Source organism: Danio rerio, chromosome 3 (assembly GCF_049306965.1).
Source record: "Danio rerio strain Tuebingen ecotype United States chromosome 3, GRCz12tu, whole genome shotgun sequence".
In the NCBI taxonomy this organism is placed as follows: Eukaryota; Metazoa; Chordata; class Actinopteri; order Cypriniformes; family Danionidae; genus Danio; species Danio rerio.
The window spans coordinates 13,416,859-13,436,184 of NC_133178.1; the positions used below are offsets into that span (position 1 = coordinate 13,416,859).

The 19,326-nt window shown below is 35.2% G+C and overlaps 1 protein-coding gene across 16 annotated transcripts in view; it reads left to right on the forward strand.

The window, feature by feature from the left end:
* Positions 1-2,467: 2,467 nt before the first annotated feature.
* nfixb (nuclear factor I/Xb) overlaps positions 2,468-19,326 on the forward strand; it is a 287,289-nt gene continuing 270,430 nt past the window's right edge. For 15 of the 16 annotated variants that reach the window (XM_009299287.5, XM_073943533.1, XM_073943519.1 and 12 more), the window contains exon 1: positions 2,468-2,880. In XM_009299287.5, the coding sequence (XP_009297562.1) occupies positions 2,878-2,880 (3 nt within the window). In that variant the 5' untranslated portion in view covers positions 2,468-2,877. 16 annotated transcript variants of the gene reach the window in all.

Consider the following 19,326-nt stretch of genomic DNA (forward strand, 5'->3'; position numbering starts at 1 on the left):
GTTATATCACGCGGAACACACTATTTTCGATAAATTAATAATGCAACGCATACATTGTTTTATTTAATTTCGTTAACATTAAATTTGTTGTTGTTTTTTATTATTTTGGACAGACTGTATTAATCACCCAGCTGATAACTGTACTTAAAAACATTTTGGCATCGAAAAGCCAGCCAATATTTCAGAAACGAAATATTCATTTATTAATGTTCATATAAATATATCTAACATAGCTTTAATTGATCATAACATAGGGGCTGTCATGTTTAATAAAATATAGCCTACTTATTAAAACGAATTTGAACTTGTTAATGTATTAACAAAGCTTGTATATTGAACAATTATGGTATTAATATACTAGGTTTTGATTGATTTTGCCATTGTCATTAATTATTAACTATATTTTAGATTTCTAAAATATAAATACTGTGACGTTTCAACATTTTATTTGAAGTAGTGTTTTAAAGCTTACATTTTAAAATCTTTGACGCTCAGGTTTTTTTTTTTTTTTTTTTTTTTTTTTGTAATTTTTATACCCCAACGAATATTAGTCACACATAAGCACACATATATATATATATATATATATATATATATATATCATTCATTTATTTTATTTTCGTCTTGGTCCCTTTATTAGTCAGGAATCGCCACAGTGGAATGAATCACCAACTTATCCAGCATATGTTTTACGCTGCTGATACTCTTCCAGCTGCACCCCGTTACTGGGAAGCAGCATTTCGTCATTTAAAAACAATTAATAAATCAATAACGCGGAAAACATGCTCTTTAATAGTGTTTGTTAGATATTGTTCTTCTTTAAAGGACATATACTTCAAAGTATTAAGCTTATATAGGCTACTTGTTGGTTTCAAACCAAAAATGTAATTAAAAATTCGTTTTAATAATTACTTTATTTGTTTTGTTTTCTTTTTAATTTTTTTCTATCAGGCTTGTTTATTGTATTTTTTAATTCCATCACATTTTTAGACTGCAGGCCTTGAGATACAAATACCTCTCTAAACAACAAATTAAAGGCTTTTTTATGGCATAAAGAAAATTTTATTAACTAAATAAATATTTAAATCCCTCTCCAAAACGAAAAACTATCAATGCTGCACGATAATTTCTACAGATAAAAATAAAATTCGCCAGAAAGCGTCATATTCCTCGTATTATTTTATTTATTTGAATTGTTCTTATTTTTTATTTATTTTTCTCTTTGCATATATTATTTTGTCAAAAGAAAAAGTGATTTCCTTGATAATGTAGTTGGCAGGTGCATCAGAGCGCGCTTCACTGAAGGTCAGCGCGCGCCTCTTTCAGCTCTTTCTTCTGTTTTAAAGCCCAGGTATGTTGAATTAATTAAAACAGACGTAATTAACGCAGATTCTTCTTACATAAGAAGAAGATCTTTACGAGTTCACCTTAACACACACACACACACACACACACACACACACACATAAAAAATAAAATAAAATAAAAACATCTGGCATATGTAGAATTGATCAAGCCAAAACGCCTGGCTATATGAATGTTCAGTGTAACAAGATTTTTTTTATGTGTGGTCTTGTTATTTGATGATCATATCATAGAATTACCTTTTTAAAATAATAATAATAATCATAAAATTGTACACCTATTAAACATTTTTATCATGTGAAGTCGACAGCAGATTATTTGTTTAACTCCAAAGTTAATGAACCAGATTTTAAATGAATCATTTAGGACCAAATGAATCGGTGACTGACACACACCTGCTCACTTCTGCTAACTAAACACGTTCGACCAATGCACACGTATTTATTTCACATTTACATTGACTTTAAAACAAGAAAAAAATATTTATGGTCACACACGCACTTAAAGATCACTCCACACACCTTAATTCGCGAATTGCGTTTATTATTGTGGTCGCGATCAATTTATAACCATTTCTTTTTATCTACCTCTCTCTCTTTCTGTCTCCCTCCCTCTCTCTCTCTATCTCTCTTACTCTCTCCGGTGAACGGTATAATCCCCTGCCGTCCCTGCTTCACTCCAAGCCCGTATTTAATTCCCTTAAACCCCCAGCTGCCGTTCTGGTTCCTCTGTGAACACGACAGACTGTGAAGCGCTGCCGGTTATTAATAATTCACCAGCCACTGCACGAATCCATCCACAGATCAAGCCGACCGTTCTGCACGGGCCACGCAGGGCTAGCACGTTTATTCTGGCATCTACTCTTACTTATAGGCTACTTAACATACATGAATTAGTGATTCGAAACGTTAGCGCGTTATTCGCTCCGGCGACGTAAACAAACAAAAAAAGCTCCATATTCCTCTCACGCGCCGTGTAGTCTGCAATATCCCGAAATGACGTCCTCTCCATAATAATTGATCGTGTAATCCATGCACTGAGGAGGAGGAGGAGGTCATGGAGATCACCCTGAGGAGGTCTCCAGTGGGATGGATGGAGATCGAGCATCAGTTCACCCAGAGTCCGTGAGCTGAAACTGCGCAGAAAGTTGCCGCGCGGAACGATCTCGACTCACGCCGGCAGAGAGACGCTCAGAAAGGGGGAGATTGGCACCGGAGAGCTTCGCCCAGCGGAAAGAGCGCTCGTGCCGAACTTGCACGTCGTTTTTTTAGGGTACCTGTTAAAAGGCACATTCCTCCGAAAGTTTTCGTGCGCAAAAGTTGGTCATTTTACGCGATCATTTCGGGCCCGTCCCGCAACCCGGTTCTTCTGCTTCCGGTATCAACGGAGGAAACCGACTCGTTTGCTGTTCCTCTCCCACCACGCTCCTTTTTTTCTGGGCAAACTTTTCTGTTTTTTTCTAAAGGAGTAAAATGGGTCTTTGAGACTGTTGGCAATATTCCCCGCTCCACAATGGTACGTGCTGTGTAAATCAACTTTGCTCTTTTTATTTCTGCTTTTAAACTGCTGCTAAACACGGATTAATATGCCAGGCAATCATTGTTCCAGATTGATTTTCGGAGCTCTGAAAACTGTAAAACAGCATGTGCTCTAGTCTTCATTCGGCGCTTAATGCCACTGTGCGGTGTGTGTGTGTGCGCGCGCGCGTGTGTGTTTGCACTGTATAAGAGCGCTCTCTCTGGTATTTCAACTTGAAGTTGTTCATATTGATTGCGAAGTTAGTTTGAATCTTTGCAGACTGCTTTTTTCGCGTGCATGCGGTGCAGCAAATGTATCACACAATCTATGCACGATCTATTAATCAAAAGTAAACACAGAGCCATGCCTTATCAGAATGCAATATTTAACTTTGTCCCCGCGGCGCTTCAACTTTCATCATCCGACTCTTTTATGCCGGTGAATAATCAAGTGCTACGCAGAATAACAACCCCTCAAGTTTGCATGCTTTTCAGTGTTATTGCGATTACAGGCGACACATGCATGTAACATGCCATTACTGAAATTGTTCCACTGCGCAAGCTTGTCACAGGACGACTGTCGCCGCCCACATGTCGTCTGTCAAAGAGAACAAAAGCTCTGATGGGGGTTTATATATAGAGCAATGGATGCAACTTATTTCGTGTCCGTACCAACTTTTTTTCTGCGCACACGTGCAAAGTCGTTGAATTGTATTATGATTGGCACTGCATTAATGCGTTGCGTGGTTTGTTATTCTTGCAGTTTATTTACTCTGCATGTACTGTGCTGTCTTCTTTAATTATAAGAGAACACACTGATGTTTAAATAAGTAACTGGGAAACAAATTGCAATCAGTGATAGATTTCTGTATTGAATAAGTTTTTTTTTTTTGACATTTTACAAAGCAATATGATATCAATTATTTTGTTTTACTCCAAAGCTGCATGCTTTATTCAATTTTCTATTTGGTTTTTCTATATAATTTTGAATCATTGTAAATATTTTTCTCTTTCCGAGAAGTCTGCAAATATTTGAACGATTTCACTTGTTCACTTTCTTTAACATGCTATAATTAAGTTAAATAGTTTCTGACTTTATTCAAGCAGCAAAATTTTATTATTATTTATTATTACTACTATTATTATTATTTATTATACTCCGAATGACACAGGCTTCTCCTAAAAGATAATTTGATGATCTGCAAGAGGCATCATTGTGGAAAAAAAAAAATTCTCAGCTTTTATTTGCATTTGAACAAACACTTTTTAAGTCAGAATTTGCCGGCAGGGGTATGTAAACTTTTGGCCTTGACTGTACACTGTAAAAAAATCTATCTATCTATCTATCTATCTATCTATCTATCTATCTATCTATCTATCTATCTATCTATCTATCTGTCTATCTGTCTGTCTGTCTGTCTGTCTGTCTGTCTGTCTGACTGTCTGTCTGTCTGTCTGTCTGTCTATCTATCTATCTATCTATCTATCTATCTATCTATCTATCATTTTGGGCTTGACTGTTATGATCGATTAGTTCTCACAGCATATGTTTAGGTCCTTGAAACGTATAAAATTAAGTTAGAACATGATTAACTTAGTTGAATAAGTTACGCAAGCTGTTTTAAGTCAGTTTAACATAATATGAGTTCAATGAACTCATAAGGTTAATTTGATTCATCTTAAATTTAAGATAACCAGGATTTTTTTTTTTTGGTGTATAAGTATTTGGATACTTGTTGCATATCTCTTTCTTTCTAAAATGAATTATGTTTTAGTGATAAAGGTGCAAAAGTGTAAAAATGCTATTGTAAAAACTTGAATTAGTAAAAAATATTGAACAGAATGTAGTGACCTCTTACATCATGAATGAATCAGCTTGATGTTTAAAGTCAGTTTTGTTTAAGTTGAATGGCTTGTAAAATGATTTGATTCAATTTTAAAATTATAAATTAGCTCATTTATTTTCCTTTTAGTTTTTTTAGAAGGTGTACAACACCACCACCATCTATACATTACTGTTTATTTAACGCTTGTGTTGAGCTTCTATTCCTCAAGTGACTTTCTCATCACCACCTGTTTTTGGAAGTCTTTTATAAAGGAGCAAAGGAGATATGTATGCTCAGCATTTATACAGTACACCCCTCACAAATCTATCTTTTAAATTCATATTTTTAATAGGAAGCTTTACAATAATATATTTGTGCGTATACATTAGATTAGTCAGTACTAAAGCCAAGTATGGAGCTTATCTAACAAAATTTTGACTTTAACGGTCCAAAAACTAGTACACCCTAATCTGTTATAGAAAAATATTAATTACTAATAAAAAAGAGGAAAAATCAAAAGAAGCAAAAATATTTAACAATTGAGTTGAATTTTTGTAAGTTGTAAATTATTTTTGCAATATTTTGCTATAATTTATTTGTATTATCTTTCAATTTCTAGATATGTTTTGTGACACAAATATTAATTTGACAAATATATGTTTATTAAATCTGTTTCTTTGAATGCACCAAAATACACTTATATTCATTAATAAATAGATATAAATATTCATTTTCAAAATGGGGTGTACTCTGTTATGCTGAGCACTGTATTAGTATTTCAGCAAGTATGCACATTAATATTAAATCAGTCAATGAAGTAAAAGTTACTTAATTTAAATGTAAAAAGTTTGCTACCATGATTCTACATTTCACAGATGTTGTATGAAGGAGCCCATGTATAAAATACACATGCCGCCATTTCCTTGAGTGTTTAGCCGTTTATTTGTAGAGAGCAAATTTGCTGGTCAGATACGATAATTCAACAGCATGCAAAGTAAAACGCAAGGACGATGCATTTAAAAAGTCTTATCGGTCGGTTTTGGGATCTTCAGGAAGGAACATCTGTTCAGTGTTAGCTCTGCTCTAACCTCAGCGAGCTGCATTTTTACTTCTCACCAGTCAGGCCACAATAAGCCGATCTGAGGAAACATCAAGCTATTGGCAATCAACTAAAGCACTTTACCCAGGTGTCCTCATTTCAGAGTCTACATGTTCAGCTAATTTATGCATCGGCCTTCTTTATTTTCAACTCGCAGCACACACAGTTTTCACTTCTTCTTCTTCTCCTCCACTAGCTCTGCAATCCAGCTCATATTCGACTGCATGACTGACGCAATATATATAGACTTGTACTTGTTGATGATTTCCAGATGGGCCTGAATATCAGCACATTAATGTGGATAATTATTTGTTTACTCGCTCTCTTAAATGGCACCGACCCAATTAGGCCACTGCAGAAAGAAACGAGGGAATCTATTCAAAGCTGACTCCAAATGGGATTAACGTCTTCTCTTAAAAAAAAAAAAAAAGCCAATTTAATTAAGCTTCCAAACAACAATCAAAGATATGAAGGGAGATAGTTTTTACAAAAAAACAAAAAAGAATTGACAGCTAGTTGCATTGCAGCTACATTAGCCCTCCGTCAAACATCTAAATGCATCTGGGAGACACTTTGATGACAGTTAAAGTAAATGGAAAAGTACGATAACAAACAATGAATCCTATAGTTTGTTTACCAAAGCGATTTTTCTTTGTCGACTGCAAACTTGGCTGTGAAAGCAGGATACAGTATGTCTTTGATTTGAAAATCCATTATTTTGCTGTCAGTGTTTGATTTGTTTGACTGAGAGGATGAGTATGGAGCTAGATCAGTCTCAAAAATAATACATTTACAAAATATTATTAATACATCCTCAAGTCATATTTACAAAGTCAAATTCACAAGTTTAAAACATGATTTTTTCCTTCTCTTGGTCAATTAATGAAGCCCCCCTCACCACTGTCACCACTGACTTGCTTGGATCGGGACTTGTAGAGCTGTGTGGATTTGCTCTTCAGTGTTTAAACTTTCAGCAAGGAAACTTAAACCACACTGAACTAAACTTAACTGAACTTCAACTGTGAAATCTGGACTTTACTAGAACTATGTTGAGCTGCTTTGACACAATCTACATTGTGAAAAGTGCTATATAAATAAACAAATTGATACAAAAATACGCATCCAATTCGTAAATTCAAAACTCGATTCAAAAATACACAAATCTAATTTTTAAATTCAAAACATGAATCAAAAATACAAAAGTCCAATTCATAAATTCAAAACATGATTCAAAGATATGCAAATCCAACTCATAAATTCAGAACATGATTCAAAAATACACAAATCCAATGCGTAAATTCAAAACACGATTAAAAAATATGCAAATCTAACTCGTAAATTCAGAACATGATTCAAAAATACGCAAATCCAACTCGTAAATTCAGAACATGATTCAAAAATACACAAATCCAATGCGTAAATTCAAAACACGATTAAAAAATATGCAAATCTAACTCGTAAATTCAGAACATGATTAAAAAATACGCAAATCCAACTCGTAAATTCAGAACATGATTCAAAAATACGCAAATCCAACTCGTAAATTCAGAACATGATTCAAAAATACGCAAATCCAACTCGTAAATTCAGAACATGATTCAAAAATACGCAAATCCAACTCGTAAATTCAGAACATGATTCAAAAATACGCAAATCCAACTCGTAAATTCAGAACATGATTCAAAAATACGCAAATGCAACTCGTAAATTCAGAACATGATTCAAAAATACGCAAATCCAATGCGTAAATTCAAAACATGATTCAAAAATACGCAAATCCAACTCGTAAATTCAGAACATGATTCAAAAATACGCAAATGCAACTCGTAAATTCAGAACATGATTCAAAAATACGCAAATCCAACTCGTAAATTCAGAACATGATTCAAAAATACGCAAATGCAACTCGTAAATTCAGAACATGATTCAAAAATACGCAAATCCAACTCGTAAATTCAGAACATGATTCAAAAATACGCAAATCCAACTCGTAAATTCAGAACATGATTCAAAAATACGCAAATCCAACTCGTAAATTCAGAACATGATTCAAAAATACGCAAATCCAACTCGTAAATTCAGAACATGATTCAAAAATACGCAAATCCAACTCGTAAATTCAGAACATGATTCAAAAATACGCAAATGCAACTCGTAAATTCAGAACATGATTCAAAAATACGCAAATCCAATGCGTAAATTCAAAACATGATTCAAAAATACGCAAATCCAACTCGTAAATTCAGAACATGATTCAAAAATACGCAAATCCAATGCGTAAATTCAAAACATGATTCAAAAATACGCAAATCCAACTCGTAAATTCAAAACACGATTCAAAAATACGCAAATCCAATTCAGAAATTCAAAACATGATTAAAAAATACGCAAATCTAACTTGTAAATTAAAAACATGATTCAAAAAATCTATCTATCTATCTATCTATCTATCTATCTATCTTTCTATCTATCGTTTTTTGATTTACAAAAAAAACCTCTCTTAGAGTAAGAGTAATTTTGATTTACAGACTGTGCTTAGGCTTTTATTCACAAAGAAAAAGAACTAGGCCCAAAGAGTATTTTTTTAAAAGAATCAGACATATACTAGCTTCTAATTCACAAAAGAAAAACCAGTTCATAAAAGCTTTTGTTCGAGAATCGATAAACACTGAATTTGTTTTTGATTCACTAAGATTAACCAGCTCATGCGAGTCATTTCGTTCACTGGCTGTAGCTAGGTTTTGATTAAAAGACTAAAAACTAATGAGAACTCCTATAATAGTCATTTGTGTGAGAATTACAATATGCTAGCTGCTTTTTATGCTATTGATTCACTTAAACTGTTCATAAGAGGCATTTGTTCTAGAATTTGACTACACATAATGTATGTATTTGATTCACTAATGAAAGACCCTGACTGGTTGAGGTTCTTTGATCCACTAAATAAATAAGACTCATTTCTTTGAGAATCAAACACTGTTGAAACGTTGAAATCGCACCTGTCATTTCTTTAAGAATCAGTTGCACTTTGTTTCTGATTCACTTAAGGTAAATCATAAGAGCTTATTATTCCAGGGCCAGATCATACCCTGAATTTATGCTTTTGATTAACAAAAAGCCCCCGCTCATATGAGTTATTTTTTTCAAATCATATCACAATGATCTTGCGGCTTTTTCATGAGTAAGATAGGGTTATAATTGTAACATATTACTTTTCCCCCTAACACTGCTGGAGAATTAGCACTGGATTCAGAGCTGGTGAATGAAAACACTAGAACACATGTCTGGTTTGGATGGTCAGAGCATGTGCTTTTTTTGTGCCCAGCAGAGTATTTTCCACATCTTTCAGCGGGGGCTAACCTCTAACCAAAAGTCTTAAACAATGTTCTATAACTTTGTTTGTGCCACAGCCAAGAAAGGTTGTACTTCATTACAAAAATTAACTCACTCCATTGAGTTTCTGCTGTTAATTAGGCTTGTGTTTTATGTTTTTTTTATTCACTAAGAATGACCAGTTCATGTGAGTGATTTAATTGGGAATCAGACTGGTTGTACTTAGTTTTTGATTCACTAAAAAAGAACTGGCTCTTGCAGTGATTCATTTTGTTCACTGGTGGTGTTTAGAAATGGATTCACAACAAAAAATCTGTCTCATAAGAGTCATTTTGTTCAAGAATCAGACTACAGTTACTGTGGTTTAATTTTTGATTCTTTTAAGAAATGAACTTGCTCCTGTTTGTGAATCAGGCTACAATGGTTGTGCTTTGTTTTTGATTCACTAAGAACAACTAGCTCATGAGTAATTTCTTCAGAAATAAGACTTGTTTGCATTTCATGTTTTTCATTCGTTAAAAAAGAACTGGCTCATAAGAGTCATTTTGTTCATAAATCAGACTACAGTGCCTTTGCTTTATTTTTGATTTATTTAATAAACTTGCTTCTGTTTGTGAATCATGCTACACTGGATGTGCTTTATGTTTTTGATGTACTAAGAAAAACTATCTCAGCTCATATGAGTCATTTCTTTGAGAATCACACCACACTGGTTGCATTTCATGTTTATCCTTCACTAAAAATCATCTGACTGTGGTTTTATTTTTGATTGATTAAAAAAATTACTCGCTCCTATGAGTCTTTGTTTGTGAATCAGGCTACACTGGTTGCATTTCATGTTTTTTTTATTCACTAAAAAAGAACTGGCTCATAAGAGTCCTTTTGTTGAAGATTCAGTTTATAGTGGTTGAGCTTCATTTTTGATTTATTCAACTCTAACAAGCCAATAAATAAAAAACAACAACTTGAAAATATATTTAGCATATGTTTTGTATTTAAAGTGGTAAAATTTATGTTTTTAATTCACATGAGCTGGTTGTTTTTAGCAAGTGATTTATTTGGGAATCAGACTGGTCGGACTTTGTTTTTAATTCACTATAATAAAAAAAAAAAACCTGGCTCGTACAGATTCACTAGTACAATAATTCATAGTGAAAGGTAGTTCACTGGTGGTTAGATTTTGATTCACTAAAGAATTGGCTTTTAAGAGTTATTTTGTTCAAGAATAAGACTACAGTGACTGTGCTTCATTTTTGATTAATTAAATGAACTCGCTTCTGTTTGCAAATCAGAGTACATTGGTTGTGCTAAATGTTTTTGATTCATTAAGAGCAACCAGCTCAAGAGTCATTTATTCATGAATCTGAGTTGGTTGCATTTCATAGTTATTCCTTCGTTAAAAAAAAAGAACTGGCTCATAGGTCTCCTTTTTCAAGAATCAGACTACAGTGCCTGTGCTTCATTTTTGATTCATTAAAAAAAAATCACTAAGAACAACCCACTTATGAATCATTTCTTTGGGAGTCAGACTACATTGGTTGCATTTCGTGTTTTTTATTCTCTAAACAAACTCATTGGAGTCATTTTGTTCAAGAATCATACTACAGTGACTGTAGTTTTATTTTTGATTCATTACACAATGAACTCGCTCCTACAGTATGATGTCTTTGTTTGCGAATCAGGCTATACTGGTTGTGCTTTGTTTTGATTCACTAAGAACCACCAGCTCATATGAGTCATTTTTATGAGAATCAGGCTACATGGGTTGCATTTCATGTTTTTTTTTTTTTTATTCATTAAAAAAAGAACTGGCTCAAAGGAGACATATTGCTAAAGAATCAGACTACAGTGTCTGTGCTTTATTTTTGATTCATTTCAAAATTAACTCGCTCCAATGAGTCTTTGTTAGCGAATCAGACTGCTCTAGTTGTGTTTTGTTACTGATTCACCATGAACAACCAGCTCATAAGAGTCATTTCTTTGAGAATCAGGCTACACTGGTCTCATTTCATGTTTTTTGTTCACTAAAGCAAGAACCGGCTCATAAGAGTCATCTTTGAAGAATCAGTTTACAGTGACTGTGCTTCATTTTTTGATTCATTTAAAGATAACTCGCTTCTGTGAGTCTCTGTTTGGGAATCATTCTACACTGGTTGTTTTGAAGAACCAGAGTAAAGTTGTTGTGTTTCATTTTTGAACCATTAAAAAAATGACCTCGCTTCTATGAGCTGCACTGGTTTTAATTTATGTTTTTGATTCACTAAGATTAACCAGCTCATATGCTTAATTTCTTCGTGAATCTGACTTGGTTGCATTTCATGTTTTTCATTCATTAAAATAAGAACTGGCTCATAGGAGTCATTTTGTTCACGAATCAGACTATAGTGGCTGTGCTTTATTTTTGATTCATTACAAAATGAACACGCTCCTATGAGTCTTTGTTTGTGAATCAGGCTACACTGGTTGTGCTTTGTTTTTGATTTACTAAGAACGACCTACTTTATAAGAGTTATTTCTTCGGGAGGTTTGATTGACTACATTAATTGCATTTCATGTTTTTTATTCTCTGAAAAGATCTGGCTCATAGGAGTCATTTTGTTCAAAAATCAGACTACAGTACCTGTGCTTCAATTTTGATTCATTACAAAAAGAACTCGCTCCTATGAGTCTCTGTTTGGGAATCGTTATACGCTGATTGTTTTGAAGAGTCAGACTACAGTGGCTGTGCTTTATTTTTGATTCATTAAAAAATGAACTCGCTCAAATGAGTCTTTGTTTGAAAATCAGGCTCATTGGTTGTGCTTTGTTTTTGATTCACTAACAACCAGCTCATAAGAGTAATTTGTTCATGAATCAGACTTGTTTGCATTTCAAGTTTTTCATTCATTAAAAAACGAACTGGCTCATAGGAGCCATTTTGTTCAAGAATCAGTCTGCAATGCTCTGCTTCAATTTTGATTCATTACAAAATGAACCTGCTCCTATAAGTCTTGATGGCGAATCAGACTGGACTAGTTGTGCTTTGTTTTTGATTCACTAAGAACAACCAGCTCATAAGAGTAATTTCTTTTGAGAATCACTCACACTGGTCTCATTTCATGTTTTTTTGTTCACTTAAGCAAGAACTGGCTCATAGGATTCATACTTTGAAGAATCAATTTACCGTGGCTGTGCTTCATTTTTGATTCATTATGAAATGAACTCTCTCCCATTAGTCTTTGTTTGCGAATCAGACTACACTGGTTGCGCATTGTTTTTGATTTACTAATTTATTTTCATTTATTCGGGAATCAGACTTAGTTGCTTTTCTTGTTTTTCATTCCTTAAAAATGAATTGGTTCATTGGAGTCATTTTGTTCAAGAATCAGACAATAATGACTCTATATAATCGGCATCAGGATTTTATGAGCAGCCAAAAAAAACCTCTCTCGCTATAGATTTTCTAGTAACACTAACAAGCCATTTAATTATAAAAACCTTGAAAATATCAGAGACTATATTTTGTATTTAAAGCGGCGAAATAATGATTCATCCTTTATAATAGCCCGTAATCAGACATAACTCTGGCTTGCAGTTCCTGTGCTGACAGAATCAATGTTTAGTGCCCAAACAGCTCTGAAAACAAACAATAAGCAATCTGACAGCCCACCCTCCTCCTCGGCTTCATTATTACTCCTGTTCTGCGCTCATTTCGCTCTCTCCGGCTCCTCTAGAGATGGAGGTATGAAATATCACATTTTTCCAGCATTTCTCCCTGAAGTGGCCCTGGCAAGCGTTCACACGGCATACATTTCTGCTTTCATATATTTCCCCCCTCTCACCGCTTTTAAAAAACAAATCCCCCTCCCTCCCTCGCCGGGCTTTGATGTGTCTGCTGTGTTACCTGGGTTTGTAGAGCGTTAACGCTTATGTCGAAGTTCTGTCGACTGTCACTTTCTCTTATCTGCGAACACATGAACTGGGATGTCAAGGGGGATGGAGGGAAAATAGTTTGCATTTTGGGTTGTTGGGGTCTGGAGGTGGGTAAGTGCGAACTGCATTAAAAAGTAAGGACTGCATCTTTTTATTTGAGCACTGTCAAGTATGATGTGATCAAAAATCAAGACAACCCATGTTTTTGTTACTTTCACAAATTTTATTGAATTAATTAGAGTTTTATCAGATTTTTTTAAGTTTTGGAAATTTTTACTTAATGATTTAAGTCTGTTTAATTTAAGTTGTATTATTTTTTGGGGGTTTTCACCTTTAATGGACTGGACAGTGTAGTGTATTGACAGGAAAGCATGGGAAGCAGAGAAAGGGGAAGGATCGGCATAGGACCACAAGGCGGGAATCGAATTCGGGTCGCCATGAGCACCGGAGTGCATGTGTTGACGCACTAACCACTAAACCACCGTTTAATTTAAATGAAAAATTGATGGGGTAGTACACCCATAAAATTCTACAAACTATTTACTCACTCATCTACTTTTCTGTCTTCTGTTGAAGACAAAATAAGATATTTTGAATAATGTTGGAAATCTTTAACCAATGACAATCATGGAACGAACAAGTACAGTTGAAGTCACTGGTGACAAGTTTCCAGCTTTTTCCAAAATATCATGTTCAACAGAAGAAAGAAACTAATAAAGGGTTGAAAAAGTAAGTGGTGAGTAAATGATGGCAGAATTTTCCTTTTTGTGTGAACTATACCGTTAAGCCAGCTATATATATATATATATATATATATATATATATATATATATATATATATATATATATATATATATATATATATAATTATTTTTTTTAATTTAGGACATTTTTAAAATTTTGTGTAAAAATTCAAGTAAAGCTTTATTCATACACTCACCGGCCACTTTATTAGGTACACCTTACTAGTACAGGGCTGGACCCCCTTTTGCCTTCAGAATTGCCTTAATCCTCCGTGGCGTAGACTCGACAAGGTAGTGGAAATATTTCTCAAAGATTTTAGTTCTTATTGACATGATAGCATCACGCAGTTGCTGCAGATTTGTCCGCTGCACATGCATGATGCGAATCTCCCGTTCTACCACGACCCCAAGGTGCTCTATTGGATTGAGATTCGGTGACTGTGGACGCCATTTGAGTACAGTGAACTCATTGTCATGTTCAAGAAACCAGTCTGAGATGATTTTCACTTTATAACATAGGTTATTCTGCTGGAAGTAGCCATCAGAAGATGGATACACTGTGGTCATAAAGGGATGGGCATGGTCAGCAACAGTACAGGTAGGCTGTGGCGTTGACACGATGCTCAACTGGTACTAATAGGCCAAAAGTGTGCCAAGAAAATATCCACCACCACCAGCAGCCTGAACCATTGAACCAGCCTGAATAAGTGCTTTGAATTTTTTGATACTAAGCAGAAGCAACCATTTTACAAAATACACATACTCCTATTTTGTACGTGATGTCTAATTAAATTGACTTACATTGCCAAGTTCTCCTCGACATCTTTTGATTTTTGGACTTAAGTTCTTGAACTTGATGAATGATGGGATGCCCTCAACCTCAAATATCACAGTCTAAAAGCAGTCTGACCAGCCAAAAACATGCCAAAAACAGCCAAAACTTTCTTATTTCTTGCATTCTTCTTTGCTTGATCTTTTGGTGGATGGAGCTTTTTTATTTTTAGATTTTAATGCCATTATTTTATATAACCGCTGTTATAGTGATTTAATTATTAGTAACTTTCACAATAGCCAGGTTTTCATCCTAACGTGAAGTGAATATTTTTAAAGTTAGCAAAAAAAGGCAAGAAAATGTGAATTAAAAGCCTTTCCATGACGCTATTAGAGTGGCTGACTCTGGTATTGGTAACCTAGTAACCAACAGTAAACAAAGCAATCGTAATGAAGTCATTTCATCCATTTTCCTAGTCCTTTTACTTATCCGGGGTTGCCACAGTGGAATGTACAGTCCATACACTGTAATGATGTCATGTGGGTGTAATCTTTACTATAACAGTATTTATTCGACTAATGCATTTCCATCTCTCATTCGAATAATTTTTTTTTTGCACAAGTCCAAAAATAACTCAAGCAATCGCAAATGTTTTTGCAAATTGAGGCGCTTATTAGAAATTTGTCATTTCCATCATTTATTTCTCATGTGATACTTCAAATATTTATGCAATTCTTGTTATTACTTGATACTTATTAGCGACACCAATGTCTGCTAACTGAACTGCAGCCAGCAAGATCGTTTTGATTCTTTGATTTGACGTAAAAAGTTTGAAATACCTTTGTAGTAACATACTGAGAATAAGCATTCAAACTGATGAGAGTGGCTTCATATGAATATGTAAATACATGCTTCTTCTCCTTTAATGACCAAATAAACAATCATGAATGCCTTGTTTTTTTAAGTATTGGTACATGCTATTCTTAATATGCAAATACAAAAAACGTAATTAATGCATAGATGCATAGATACTAAAATGTAGAAATTGCCCATTCAATTACTACAGTACATTTACAGCATGCACTGCATAGTTATAAAATGCCTAAAGAAATGAGTATTCTGTGATATATAATGTACATAATTGCAGGACTGTAAACTGAATGTGGATAGCAGCTGAAATGATTTGTTCTTGGAGGCACTTATCATTTGACTTGCCTCCAAAAGATTAATTTGATGATACATTCTGACCTGTAAATCTGAGCAGAGTTTGAGAAGATGTATTGAAAGATTTCCTAGTAATCTAGTCCTTTTATATTGAACACACATATTTTATTGGCTTTCCATTTGTTTTTATTGCTGTTTAGGGGTTAACAAATAAGATTTTGAGGTTGAACGCACTTAAACCAGCCAGTCTTTTTAACTCCCATTTAAAATGAAAACACACCGTCCATCCAGCCATTTTCTGCATCTATACATTCTGACTATAATAACCCTGTTCAATCACAGTGATATCTGAGCCTTGCTTGTTATTTGCGCAAAGCCTTTCTTTCCTATCATTATTTTCAATCAGACACGTCCCACGTCGCTCGCATTCATGATTGCCGGACTCACATTTCATGTTATGTGTTACTCTAATCGCCACGGCAGGACAGTTTTGAGCTCCCCCGCGTGAAGGCATGAAATGTAACAGGCCCATCATTTCCCATCAGCAGACATTTTGAATATGGCCATTCGTCGTTCGGCTCCGAGTATGTTTGTGTTGATACTCAAGAGTTAATTATGAAGGGCCTAGGGAGCGCTTTCGCTCAGGGCTGGCCATATGGATCGGGCATATGCCGCGTATATATAGAAAAGGGTGGCATGTTTAATTGATACAGTACCACGCTCCATAAACATCCACAGCGAGGGAGAAGGGGGACAGATCTACGGGGAACTACATCAAACAATCAGCCCAGGCTCAAACCAACCTTCTTACTTTAAAGTGTGAAGGCAAACCAAGCGGAAAGAGGGACTCATCTGCTTCTTTGTCTGCCCCTGATTCTCTGTCCAGTCACTTTTTGTTTGTTTGTTGGACGATAATATTTTCATATGTTGTGATATGAATAATTACGAATAAATTAAAATAACTCTTGAGGTCAGAGATTTGACGAAGCCAAAAATATACAAAAATGTAAATCTAGGTATTCTTTAGATATTAAACTAGGGGTGACTAAGGCCCAATCCAAATTCTACCCCTTAGCCCTTCCCCTTACCCCTAACCCTTGTTTTGCGCGTGCCCGTGAAGGGGTAGTGGTGTCCCAATTCTCTTTAGCTTGAAGGTGTATGGCTAAGGGCAAGGGGTATACACCCCTTCAAACAAAGATTTTTCAGGACCACACTTTAAACCAATGGATATGGAAAATTTCCCAGAATACACTAGCTCCAGCTGCACCCAGAAGTAAGGAGATCCCCTAATTAGTATTTTTTGTCATTATTACGAATTTTTACAACAAACAAACACGTTTTTATATATTCATAATGTATTCATGATGTGTTACCATCATGCTTAAAAAAAAATGCTAAAAAAAAAAAAACCTTAAATTTTGTGATTTATAATCCCCGATAATAACTTCTGTACAGCATTCCCACAACATTCTGACACTTGATGACACTGGAATACCCTGTCAGAGAAGTCTAGTGCCTGGAAAGGGGCTTTTTACATTGTCTGCTATAATGTTATTGTTGTTTTTGGTGTGTTTACATCAATGAATATGGCCACTGTGTAAATGCACAGTACTGTTACGATACTGTATGATATGATAACATAATATATGCCTTCAGTGATTTCCTGAAGATAAATACGAAAAAACAGATTGATATTTGAGTCATTGTTACTAGGGTTGGGTGATGTCGACCAATTTGGCATTGAACGTTGTCTGATGTAAAACATTGTGGTGGACGATGGCATGGTTGTCGTAGGCGGTGGAAAATCAATTATTTATGAATAATTAATTAATTAATAACAAATTAATTATTTGTAGCCTACCGTTTCAACTACCTGACCCGCATGGTCTTTGTTTTACCCATAACCAAATCATAAATGCATAAATTCATGTATGCAGGTAATGCATACAAAAATGCAGGTAAATTACACTCAAATTACCACCTGTCAGTCACTTTTTCCGTGGGCATGAATAGGCAGAGTAATCTGTGTTGTTATAATGGTGTTGACAAACTTGGTTGGTAAAAAGGTGCACAACCAACAGAAACAAACCAACAGTATCTGAGATTTTTTTCACTAAAATTACTAAGTACAAGCGTGAAAGAGAAAGATTGAAGCAGTGTACTGACGCTGTGCCATGTTACCTAATAGATTCAAAAGATTAAATATCAAGTTTAACAACTGTAGTGAGACGCAATCCAGCGGTACATCCTTGATAAACTGTCCGACATGCACTGCTCAAAGCACCCACACCCGCATTTATTTTTACCTATTTATCCCAACGACTCCCATATGATTTGTTCTACAATTTCATTTGTACCCAAACCCCTCCATTGATGGATGCTAATCTGCGCCGATTGGTCCGATGACCCAGTCTGTAGAGATTGGTTGACTGGTTTCAGCGTTAGACAGAGAGAAATGCCCAGCACGGCTTACCAACATGAGTGAACCCAATGCAGGAGTGCATTAAAGCAGTGCAGCTTACAGTAACTCCAGCACATTGCTCCTATACTTAACCATAAGTAAAAACAGTGACATACATTCAGTATTAATCCACATAGTGGCAAAAGCTGAACTATTTTGAAACTTGACCACAGCACCTGTGTAGGAACAGCTGACGGTGGCCATAGCAACGACAAACGGCAGTGGATCATGAGCTCACAAACCCATTTAAATCAGTAAACAAATTGGCATGCATCGTGGTTTTAGACGCAATATAAGAATACAAAGAGTTAAGCAGATACAAGTAACAAAACCCATTTGAATACATAATTTGCAAGCTAGAGAAAACAAGGAGGCAACCATTTTAATGGCACTTACTTACACTTGTGAAATGGAAGAAGGAACTGGTCCATGAACTGTGTACTTTAAAGTTCCTGTCAAGTTCTGACAAGGTCCCTGATCCTTCCTTTAACAAACGGCCGACGAATCCCCCATTGCAAGCATGTAGATTGCTAAAGCACTCGTTAGAAAAATGACAGGAACACAGCACAAGGCTGGGGCTATAATGCTGAGGTATTTTTGCAAAAGTAAACTTCAACCACTGACTCTTTACAGCCTCTTCTTTGGGTAGGGAAATTAACACTTACTTTCCCCTTACACTTCAGAGCACAGCGTCTTCATGATATGATTCAACCGGGATCTGCCACAGTGTTTGTGGGCAGAGCCAGAGGTTTCAATATTCCCAGGTCTGCTCACGCAGCAAATGTGCGGGGCTTAAGTTCCGTATCGATGTCAGGCCGGCATGGCTGAAGACTCGTTACCGCAGCGATTCATTCAAACTACTCTGAGTTGACTAATTACGGTTAAGTCCCACCATTAGCGTCATAGTTCAACAACTTCTAATCCATATAATCTCAATGAACATTTACAGACAGCATCTCAAATGTGTGTGGATGTAACCTGTGATTTAATAGCATACACACTTAGTTTCTTCTTAATGCCATCTAGAAATAGATTATACAATTGGCTAAGCAAGCACACTATCATGCTTTACAATGGATATATTACATTTCTTACAATATAGGCTACAAATTTAGTCAAGTCTAGTTTGTTAGA